General features: G+C 38.5%; 1 protein-coding gene across 1 annotated transcript; it reads right to left on the bottom strand.

Annotated features, from left to right (window-relative positions):
• Window positions 1-2,755: 2,755 nt before the first annotated feature.
• On the bottom strand, window positions 2,756-10,001 carry LOC109997456 (leukotriene B4 receptor 1-like). The gene is made up of 5 exons (XM_020651950.3): window positions 9,872-10,001; window positions 6,399-6,999; window positions 5,517-5,717; window positions 5,358-5,401; window positions 2,756-3,439 (listed from the first exon to the last, which is right to left on the bottom strand). The coding sequence occupies exons 2-5, from the start codon at window positions 6,984-6,986 to the stop codon at window positions 3,190-3,192; spliced, it is 1,083 nt and encodes a 360-aa protein (XP_020507606.2). The 5' UTR covers window positions 6,987-6,999; window positions 9,872-10,001; the 3' UTR covers window positions 2,756-3,189.
• Window positions 10,002-12,172: the final 2,171 nt, after the last annotated feature.

Here is a 12,172-nt window from a genome sequence, read left to right as displayed (position 1 = left end):
TTCAAATTCGATCCAATGACATCAACCACATGTCCACAGAGCTTACAGCTTTACGGCACTAGCTCATCAGCTTTCAGCCAAATAAAAGCCAATCAGACCATCGTTGTACTGAGTGATACAATTGCTGAGGCTTAGAAACGGTAGAGGACGGTGACAGATTGGTAAGAAGAGAAAAGAAAAAGAGAGAGAGACGCAGCAAGAAGCTGGACTAGAGTATTGAATAGGCTTTTATATGTTGTCGAGAGCTTTGGGAAACACCAGGCTGCAAGTCAGAGGCTGATCTGGTGGGTTTTACATCAGTGAAGTTGCCCTCAGCGACCTTCGGTGGGCGCCAAAACGCACCAAACCAAAGTCCTCCTTTAACTATTGAGATTTAGTCAAACCAAAACTAAACAAAGTTTGAACGTTTCATACAAAAAAAACTGAAGTTCCAAGCAGTAATCAGGAATCAAAACAAGACACACACATAAGTGTTTATCTTTTCAATACATACTAATTGTTACATATTATCACCATATGTTTGTCACAATTTTCTTAAATTTGTTTTTTTGAATGTCCTAAGTAAACAATACACTTTTTTCAAATCTTCATCAAAACTATTTCACTGGTTTAACCTTTGGACAGACACACTCTGATTAAAATTCATCTTTACTTTTTCTTGATACCTGTTCCCTAAAGGTCATACATGCTCTCTCTCTAATGTTGAACAACCTCTGAATACATTTTAGTATTGATCGTCTAACTGAGCGAAACACAACCCCACAGGCAGCTGATTCATTCATCATTTAATAAATCATTTTGAATCATTCTCTGACTCAGAATATCCGCTCAAGTTATGAAACATTTTTCAGAGATATTAATCATGACCTCAGGCTCTGAAAGCAGAACCTGCTATCAGGGAGAGTTAACATCAATCTGTTCCACTTTGTACCACAGGGGGGCAACACCTCCACAGTGATCTAATCTTCAGCTCCTCCTCCTCCTCCTCCTCCTCCTCCTCACATAAACTTGACACTCAGCAGCTCCTCCTCAGTGAAGCAACAGAGTCTGACTCTATGATGACAGTTTTGCCTTTCTACATGTGGTTTGGACATACTCATGGTATCAGAACATGCTGGAAAGCAGAAGACATAATGAAGCAGTTTCACTATGTGCACAGAAGCGGTTGCTAACCTGTAAATGTCATCGCCCACTCCCACTCGCTTGTAGTGAAATTTCCAAAATATTTCCTCACACTGGTTAACCTTGACTTCATGCTGAAAATTTACTTTTGTGTGTGTGGGTAAAGTTGGAGCGAAAAATTCAGCTGTTTGTGTGCACACATGCAACTTTCCCCAAAACTTTCAGGAATTTTTCAGGAGCTTTGTTCATGTGTGAAATCGCTGTATAGCCATATGTGCACAAAACTCCTGAAAACTTCCTGACATTTTTTGGGTGAGCTGCATGTGTTAACGCAAACTGGCCAATTTTAAACTCTGACTTCACTCGATCGCGCCGGCCCCCTTGCTAAGGGTTCAGCACATGGACTGGAGAATTGTCCATCAGGTCAGTATTCGTCTTTTGAACTCTTGAGCATTACACACCAATACAAATGTTACATTCCCTTTTGTAAAGTTAATATAGTCATAGCAATGCAACAAGTCTTAACTCTGTGTTTATAGTCTTATTTTTGGAGGCTGAAGTTTGCAGGGCTGTTTAATGCTCCATGTAACTCTGAAATATATTAGATTTTTGACCAGTTCTCGTTAGTTTAATTTGTTTTTGTTAAACATCTCAACACTATCTGCAGCCTCAAAAGTGACCATTAAATCAAATTGCTGACTGAAACTGTTTTAACAGCCGGATAGTAACATGCCTTTTTTCTTCTTCACAGGTAATGAGAACTCTTCATGAATGCTTGGATTGCCAAAGCTACTCATGTATGTTTAAAAGTACTGTAATGAACATTTTAGTAATTTACAATTGCACAAATACTGTAAACCAATAGTTATAATCTTAAATTTATGTACATGTACTGGGTCAAGAATGTATGAGCTGTGATTTTTAAACTACGGTAATGAATAAAGATTAATTGGAATTTTTAAAAGATGTGTGTTGTCTCTTTTTAATTAGAAAACAATCTTGAAAGACTGTAAACTGGGATTCAGAATAACCATCAGTGGCTTGATCATGACAGTAATTTCAGATGATTTACCGGTATCTATTGGCAGGTAGACGATCGGTTTCAAGATTTTTATTTGTCACATGCTCATATAGATGTGCAGTGAAATGTAAGGACTGTTCTGCACGGCCATGCAATAACATAACTAATACAATCAGAATGTAAAATTTCAAAAATAATAATTTTAATATTAAATATTTAAAGCTGGATATAATGTTTCAGTCTCTTAACAAAACTGTCAGAATATCATCATGGTGATTTTGGTTTTAAGAAGTTAAGTATCTGTATAGTTCTGTTAAGCAGACCCAAAAAGGGTTCTGTGAATGTTTCAAAGCATTAAACTAGACTGAACCCACGTAGTCGGGCAACCAGAAAAAAATACTATCTCTGGGGAAAATTGGCTAAATGAACCTCACCTAGCAGATATATTTTTCTAGTTGTTTAGTTTATAGAAGTTGGCCAAAAGGGGGAAAATAGTCTTAAGACCTAAGCTTTTAAAGCTAAAATGAACCTGGTTGGTGTGGAGTTGATGCTATCTGAACTACTTCCATGATCCTCTTTAGCACTTAAAATATGTAAATGAAAATCAACAAATAGGTTGTGAATTTTTATTATATAAAATTGGGAGAACTGTAAAGTTTACATTGTTATAAACGCGAACTGGAATTTGATCTGTTACAGCAATGCAACTTTTCCACGAGTAGATTTGGAGCTGTTTCAGTAGTTTTTTTTTTTGTTTTTTTTCATAACAGCCTTGAAAAATAATAAAACACAAAAGGTACAAAAAAGTTGACAATTCAAGTATACATGTCAGGTTTAAAAAAAAAAATACAGTAAAAATCTTGCACATTCATCACTGACGCCCAGTCGAACTTTTTACTTCACAAAAACTATTTCCAAAAAAAAACACTTGACAGCAGCCTCTAAGAAAGTTTGCTTCTGTACATTTTTGAAGCTTCTCAAGTTGCTTTAAACAAAATCCACATGTAGTCTTGTGCTGATATTCATGCATAAAACTCATTGGAAGCTCATTTTCCGTTTCGTAAAGGAGGAGTTCCTGTGCTGCTTGATTCAGCAAGGTCTTTACTTTGTCCCCGAATCTTTTTGGTTCCTGTTTGGTCCAATGACATTCCCTCAAAGAGTCGCGCCATGAAAGCAAATCCGCTCTGCTTGATGTAGGACTTCCCAGCGAAGGTGTAGAGGACAGGATTGGCACAGCTGCTGATGAAGGCCAGACATGAGGTCACTGCGCGGCTATTTTTAGAGATTTTGTCCAAACTGTAGATAAACAGAAAATCAAAACGTAAAGTAACATAGCATGCTGAAGAGCTTATCTTAAACCACATTCTCTCAAATCCACTGAAAAACTAATATCCATGAATGAAGAACTGCTCATAGGGCCAGGGGAAGAGATGCAATGTGACATCAAAGAGACAAAAAAAAACCCTCTAAGACGTTAAAAACAGCCACATGACAACACACAAAGTCATACACTTAACACAAAGGCTCAACATAAGTACGGAGGGACAGAGAAGGACTACATCCTCAAAAAAAACTACACAAAGACCCAAAACCACAAAGTGACAACAACATGAAACAAAGACACAAAGAGGCAAAAAAAAAAAAAACAGAGATGAACACAATGACTTCAGTTAAAACACAACTAGATATAGAGAAAGAAATACACAAATTGATTACCCAGTTGACATTTAAAAAAAAAAAAAAAAAACCTTTAAAGAAACATTCAATGGGGACAAAGAAAAACACAATTTGACGTCAATTTTTTTTACAATGTGACACAAAATGACTAGAGGGACACAACCAAACCAACTACAGAGACACAAAACAACCAAAAAAGTGAAAGTGAATGAGAATAAACATTAAAAAAAAAAATCACTACAGAGACATAAGAACTACAGACAAATACAAAATGACCACAGCGACAGAACCATAACAAGAAACAAACCAACAACCGCTTAGTAACACAAAACCCAACACAGAAGAGAGACATGGACTGACCATGAATAGACGCAAAACAGTAAGAGATAATGAACTACAAATACACACAAAACAACTACAAACACACAACCATGATAAGCCACAAAACTACAAATAGAAAGAAAAAGGAATAAAGAGAACAAGATGATGACAGAGAGAGAGAGAGACATCTACAGAGAGTTCTATGTTCTATGTAAGTCTAATAAATGCGCATCAAAGTTACAATTTGGGGTGAAGGGTCCACAGTTATAGTTTGTTTTCATTTTTGACTTGAAAGAATTTTACAAATACAGACCAATAAAAAACCTCACGTCTTTCTTTCTATTGAACTCCATGGACTGGTCCATTTATTTTTAAATTCTAAGATGATTCACTTTCTGACTTTTCTGCAATGCAGTTGTTATGTCCCCCCAGAAATAAAATCTTAATGACTCGGGGTCACAAGTTAGGGAACTAAAGAAACACTGCACTTGTTTCAGAAGGGTAAAAAAATATGTGGGCCTTGGGTTTCTTAAAGGTCACATATTCTCCTCCTTTCCAAGCAGTTCAAATACGCCTCAGAGCTCCCTAAAAACATGTCTGTGAAGTGTCTTGTTCTAAATCCACTCTGATCCTATATTTGATCATGTCTATAAACCCCTCTCTTTCAGCCCTGCTCAGAACAGGGTGTTTCTGTGTCTGTAGCTTTAAATGTAAATGAGCTGTGTCTGACCACGCCCCCTTTCTGGAAGAGCTTGTGGCTCTGGCTCTTTCACTCCATGACTTATTGTTTACGATGAGGAGGCAGACTCAGAGGGGCAGAACAAACACCTAGCTGTGGGAGTGTCACCCACCTGGGGGAGGGGTTACGGCCCTTTGTGATGTCATGAAGGGAAAATCTCCCTTCATGACATCACATTTTCTGAAAAGTGGAGCAGGCAAAAGACTTCCACCTCCCTATTTATCCTCCCAGCCCAGCTGATTGTCATCAGCCATCAGCTGAGGGAGAACATCACAGGTACACTCAATGACTCCTGATGAGCAAAGAAACCTGAGACCTAATTAATTGGGAATCTATCCATGACAGCAATAAAAAGGTATTTTGTGTCAAAGTGCTTTTGCAGACATGAGACTCCAATCATGGGTGCCAAATGAAAACATGCCAAATGCACTTTGAGATTGTGGTGGAAAAAAATGTTAAAAATCTTAAGTTACTCACTTTTCTTTTGCCTTTGAACCGTTCTGACACCACTCAGCTGCCACCTTGGAGATACAAAACATACTCAGTGTTTATTCAAGGGGTTCAAAAAATCATTCCTAAAGCAATAACCAGTATTCTGATTTGACAAAACAAAACCTTAATCACATCCTTACTCACCTGCAGCATGTTTATAGTGTGGTACGGCAGCCAGAAAAGGCCAAACGTCACCACGATAGCCAGGATGAGGTTCTCGCTGCGGACCTTTCTTTGAAACTTGGTCTGTCTCAGGCGCCTCAGGATGAGGACGTAGCACGTTATGATGACTGAGTATGGAAGAATAAATCCCGTCACAGTCTCTAAGGTATTCTGAAACCTCACCTGCACACAGGAGGATACAAAACAGAACAGATGTGTAAATAAGAACAGATCAAGTTCATCATTTGGACCTAACAGTGTGGGCAGTATTTAGCAGCTCTTAATGCCTGGCTTTTTCGTTAGCTTAGTTTATTAGCTATAGCGTATGAACCAGCTTTGTTATTTGAGTTGTTACATAACTGTATAACTTAATTAATAAAGCATTTAGACCTACTAATCCCTTGCCCCTTTTCACTTCCAGCCTCTAATAAAAAATGTGGTCCCTTCTGGGGCGCCGGTGGTTAGTTCCCACGCTCCATGAAGTCCTAAAAGCAGGCCACCTCAAATCCGACCTGTGGCTCCTTTCCCGCATGTCGTACCCCATCTACCCCCCAATCCCCCCCCCAATCTCCAACTCTATCCAGTGTCTTAAATAGGGCATTGGTTCCCAACTGGTGGGTCAGGACCCAAAATTGGGTCACTGAGTAATTTCCAGTTTTTTTTTCCGTCAGATGTTTTGAGGTGCAAAATGTTTTTCATTAAATACATCTGATTTGTTGAAAAATATCAGAAATTTGGGTTATGATTTCTCATTAGGGAATTAGTGGTTGAGGTCCTGAGGCTAGACCAGTTGAGAACCTCTGCTTCAGGGTATGAACACCAGATAAAGACAATAATTGTTTGTTTTGTTCTAAACCTTCTTACATGTCGAGCCTTGGTGTGATTGGGCGCGCAAACCAATCTTTTCATACGCTTCTCATCTAAGTCCACTCTCAAATTTCGAAACACCAGCGACGGGATCGAGATCAACATCACCAGCACCCACGTGCCAATGATAGCCCTCCTCACGATCTGCTTGGTGACGAGGGACTTGGCTTTTCTCGGAAACACCACGGCGACCATCCTGTGCACGCTCATCAGCGTGATTAGGAAGATGGAGGCGTACATGTTAGAGTTGCACAGGTAGAAGGCGCCTTTGCACATGGCGTCACCGAACACCCACGACTGCTTGGCCAGGTAGACGATGAAGAAGATGGTGAGGGCCATGAGGATGCCGTCAGCGCATGCCAAGTTGAGGATGAGGAGGGTGGTGACCGATCGTTCCCGGGTGCGCGCCAGGATGCTCCAGATAATGAAGAGGTTGCCGGGGACACCAAGGAGGAAGACCAAGCCGAGGATGAGGGCACTCAACGTGTTCGTGAAGTCATTGCTGACCACACTGTCATCCTCTGGGTTTGTGACATTGATGTATGTAGGCGTGGTCAAGAGGGACGGACTGTAGGACTGGCTCATACTGGGAGGATCCCTGAGGGTAAGAACAAAACACTTCTTTTTTTAGATTGGTTCTTTGATTTATTTTACTCACACAAAACAAACAGTAAAACTAATCAGAGTCAGTTTCAAACCCCAAAACCAAACTTCAAACATTGTCAGTCATAAACACACTTAGAGATTTGGATTAATGCTTTTTTTGTATCTGTTGTTGGATCTTTTTCTACTATTTTCTGCTTGTGTAACTGTGCATGAAGTACATATTTTCTTCAACATATGAAGCAAGATGTAGTGCACTCAGTCACCTTGTTTTCACTGCCAACTGATACAACAATCGAGAAAACATGCATATTCAAACCAAATAGGGCAGGTTATAAACATCTCTGTTTTTTGCACTAGAACATGCACACATGTTGGGTTTTTTTTTGTCCGTGTCTGTGGATCAGCACCTGCTTTCAACAGTGATTAGATCTCTGCTGAAGCATACAACTTACAAATCTTATCAATATCAATCCCTCAGGAAATGTTTGTATGCTTATCTCCCATCTTGTGGTTTCACAGATGGTGTGAAACTGAAAGATCTTTGCTCTGCTAAGGTTTACCAAACCATGTGCTTCTGACAACCTTTCACTATATTAATCTTTCTTCACATATTTTTGCAAATGTCGAGAATGATGTGGACTTTCTCTGCAGCACTCAACAATGTTTTTAAGTTAACAGCAACAGGTCGCAAAAGATAACTTAGGCCTACCCTCAAGGAAATTATTTGTCACTGGGAATGATGTCCAGAGAGAGTAAAAAGATATAAACAAAAGCATATTTGTTATTTAGTCACTTAACATAATAATTATTCACATCAATATGATATGATGGCCCAATATCACAAGATAAAATCATGATGCAGTGATCCTGTGATGATGCTCGATGTGATGATTCATTATAGGAATATAAAATGCCCCAAAAATGGGGCGGCAGTAGCTGTAGAGACTTGGGTTGGGAACCAGAGGGTCTCCGGTTCAAGTGCCCATGCAGTTAAATAACAGAGTGTAAAATTAAAAGTTATATCTTCTAAATAGGTAAAGGGCAGGACTGATTTATGTTTTTACTGCATTTGGTTGTTCAGTTTAACTTCTTATTTTCCTTCATCTTCTCTTAACTGCTGTCCAAAATGATTCTGCTGTCTGTTTCTTCTTCTTTGCAAGTACGTTTGCAGTACTGCGTCAAAGAAGAGGAGTATTATGACTCAGATTTTGATTCATTTTAGATTTTTTTTTTTTTTTTTTATGATCTTGTCTTTCATCATCTTTGGATTCTTTCTCACTGTCCGTTCAGATGGAGAAAAGTACCCTGCAGGGCAAAGTTCACAGAGGGATGACCTTTAAGACCAACCCTGATTTAAATATGCTAAATTTAAAAATGAAATACGAGTGATGTGGAGGGAAGGTAATTGGCTCAGTTAATATTTCTGTAAAGCCACATTTGTGAGAACAAGACTTTAGGTCCTTATTTCCTGATTAAGTCCTTAGTTTCCTGCTCTGGTCCCACTAAAACAAACTGTTTATTTTCCCCTGGTGGCTTTAAACGAGAGTGTACGCGTAAACAATCAAATCCAGACATACATCACTGGTTAAAAAATACAATGGAAAGAGAAGTCCATGCAACACATGAATGATGTCAAGTGGAGTCACGGCTTCTCAGAAATGACGGCTTCTTGCAAAATGTGTCTTTTTAAATCAAATCAAGGATCTTGAAGCTGTTGCAAAACACAACACAACAATGCTATCTGTGAGGTGAAGGGTTGTCATGATGCAAGATTAGTTTGTAAATTTCAATACAATGCTTATAAAAGTTACAAAATATTTCATCTCTGATTCAATAATATAGAATAATATTAGAAGCCACAAGCAGCCTTAACCAGGCAAACTCCTTCACACTGTGTTGTGTTGGCAATCTTTCTCTCTCTCTCTATCTCTCTCTCTCTCTCTCTCAAAGCTATTGTTTGAAATATGAACAAAGATCTATAGTTTTTTTAAGCGTTGATATTGACCATTAAAATAACTGAGATAATTGAGACAAATTTAGTTAAGATAAAGACACAAACAATGCAATTAATGAATTGTCTTCTCGGCAATGGAGACACAACAAAAGTATAAAAATACCAAGAAAAGATACCAAGGTTTAGGACTGATGGGGAAAGACAGCGTTTAGTGTCACTGCGCCCATTATGTGGAATAACTTTCAAAAGACAGTTAAGTTGTCCTCTGTTGTTTCAAACGGTGTTGCAACTGTATTAAATTGTGTAATCATTGAAGTAGTTCACAACCTCGGTCTCATGTGTCCTCCCTGCTAAAATAGAGGATAAATAAAAAAATAAAAACTGTTTTTGTACTGAACAAAGTCAATTCAGAGAATAAATGTGTTGTTGTCAAGTGTTGTTAATGTTGAAATGACACATTAAGAAAATGATTGTAAAAGCATCTGCAGAAGACACCAACAAGTGAAAGTCAGGAGAAAGAGCTGAAAGAGGGGGAGAAACAAGCAAATAAAATATTTTATAAAAATTTGGAGCATTCATTTGGCGGCAAAATCAACAAAACAAAACCTGAGATATGTTCGGAGGGATAAATCCCCAAAACACTGAAAAACCACACGACCCTGCCAGTAACTCTGTTTACCTTTAGCGGATTAACTAGCAGTCCAAACGTTTGAAATAATGAGTCATAGTTTGTAATATATCTGCTATGTGTAAATAATCAAGTCACCAAATGTAAATGATTATTACAAAAAGAAGGAAAGACGAGTAAGAAAGAGCAGACGTTTGTAGAAATGTGACAGAGACTTTGAAGGAAAGTCGTCCAAAATCAAAGTGATGGGAGTTTGAGAGTTTACATTTCAGAGTGACTGACCTTTCTCTGTGTTGTCTGTCAGATTCACGTATCCCTCTGCTGCTCTGTCCAGCTCTGACAGTGTCTCCCTTGTGTGACAGTTTGTGTTAGCACAGTCCATAATAAGCTGAATCGCATCCTACAGAGGTGTGTCCATCCTCAGCACTCTCACTCTCTCTCTGTCCTTATGCTGTTTACATGTATCTCCATAAATGATTAATATGGGATTTTCAAGTGATAGAACGCTGTATACTTAAAGCTCTTTTTTATATAAACAATCTGTAATTCTCTCAGGGGGGGAGGGGAAACATCCCAGTGTCAAACAAAATGAAACTTTGTGTGTCTTGAGGCGTTCTTTTTCCATATTTATCAAGAATTATTAAACCTTTACAACAAATCTTCACTTGTGTCTCCTTTATACTTTTATATTTATCAAGGTTTCTATTTCTTTCAATAGCCTGCCTTTAAAACAATAAAGTTCCATTACTATTTTTAGTAAATACATGTTTTTAATGTGGCTGTTGTATTTAAAATGTCTGGTTGGGGATCTCCAGCACCTGCAGGCATATTTTTGATGTGTCCTTGGGCGAGACACTTAACCCCATAGGTTGCAGCAGCTGCTGCGTTGGCGGCGCTTGAATGTGTATGAACGGGATTAGTTACTTCTGATTGACACTTTACATAGCAGCCTCTGCCATCAGTGTGTGAAGTTGCCCTCAGCGACCTTCGGTAGGCGCCAAAACGCACCAAACCAAAATCCTCCTTTAACTATTGAGATTTAGTCAAACCAAAACTAAACAAAGTTTAAACGTTTCATTCAAAAAAAAACTGAAGTTCCAAGCAGTAATCAGGAATCAAAACAAGACACACACATAAGTGTTTATCTTTTCAATAAATACTAATTGTTACATATTATCACCATATATTTGTCACAATTTTCTTAAATTTGTTTTTTGAATGTCCTAAGTAAACAATACACTTTTTTCAAATCGTCATCAAAACTATTTCACTGGTTTAACCTTTGGACAGACACACTCTGATTAAAATTCATCTTTACTTTTTCTTGATACCTGTTCCCTAAAGGTCATACATGCTCTCTCTCTAATGTTGAACAACCTCTGAATACATTTTAGTATTGATCGTCTAACTGAGCGAAACACAACCCCACAGGCAGCTGATTCATTCATCATTTAATAAATCATTTTGAATCATTCTCTGACTCAGAATATCCGCTCAAGTTATGAAACATTTTTCAGAGATATTAATCATGACCTCAGGCTCTGAAAGCAGAACCTGCTATCAGGGAGAGTTAACATCAATCTGTTCCACTTTGTACCACAGGGGGGCAACACCTCCACAGTGATCTAATCTTCAGCTCCTCCTCCTCCTCCTCCTCCTCCTCCTCCTCACATAAACTTGACACTCAGCAGCTCCTCCTCAGTGTTGCGCTCATCCATTACATTGCAGCAGTCCTTTTAAACAATTTATTAGCCATTCAACTCCACGGTTTAACAAGCCCCCAAAACTTTCCATTTTACTAGAAAGGCTCCGTGTCTGCACTCGTGTGTGAATACAGTAACAGCATACAACACATGGAACATTCACAATTCCCATTTAGTTTAAACAGATTACCTTGCCCTTATAATAAACACTAAAACTGAATGCCCACGTGAAGACATTTATAAAGTAAGGTTTAATGCAGTTTTATCTGACTAGCTATAGGATTTAATTATATATGTTGACTCCTGTATGTGTTATGATGATGAAGACTCTCATGAAGGAGAATTAGGCTCACTTCAGTGTAAAACCAATAATCATTATTGATTGTGTTTTGGCCCAAACTTTGATCTTTTCTAACAGTTTTGGTGAGAAAACTGAGATATGTGAAACTTTTTTCCCAGACTAATTTAACTATTTAACTTTCGTGCCAACATAACCATGGGTATCACAAAAAAACTGGTAATTTACCCCAAACACTCATAACATTTAGACCGCGCATTACAAGTAGTTGAAGTGGCATCTCTTCTATGTTTGTTTGGGAGTCGATGGAGCTGGGGGCTGGAAAATGATACGTTATCAGCTCAAGTCAGCATAATGAATTGGTGTTTCAGGTACCTATAGCTGGTTTCACATATGCATTACTGAATATGTCTAGATATTTCCAGGCAGGCTGCCCCTGAAATCTTCCAGAGTTGCTTCTTCACACATGTCTCTCACTGCGGGAGGCGGAGGGAGGGAGGGTCTAAAGAGGCAAGACTTGATGGAAGTAGAACAGCATGAAAATGGGGGATGAAGCAACAGAGTCTGACTCTATGATGACAG

Source organism: Labrus bergylta, chromosome 4 (genome assembly GCF_963930695.1).
Source record: "Labrus bergylta chromosome 4, fLabBer1.1, whole genome shotgun sequence".
In the NCBI taxonomy this organism is placed as follows: Eukaryota; Metazoa; Chordata; class Actinopteri; order Labriformes; family Labridae; genus Labrus; species Labrus bergylta.
The sequence above is the reverse complement of the archived record's forward strand: the minus strand, read 5'-3'. Positions and strand labels throughout refer to the sequence as shown.

Bases quoted from the DNA above. Each gene is read 5' to 3' on its own strand.
- LOC109997456 (XM_020651950.3), bottom strand. From the start codon at position 6,986: ATGAGCCAGTCCTACAGTCCGTCCCTCTTGACCACGCCTACATACATC. The intron at 5,718-6,398 runs GTAAGAAGGTTT...TCCTGTGTGCAG, and splicing joins ATCACACCAAGGCTCGACAT to GTGAGGTTTCAGAATACCTT. The intron at 5,402-5,516 runs GTGAGTAAGGAT...TGTATCTCCAAG, and splicing joins ACACTATAAACATGCTGCAG to GTGGCAGCTGAGTGGTGTCA.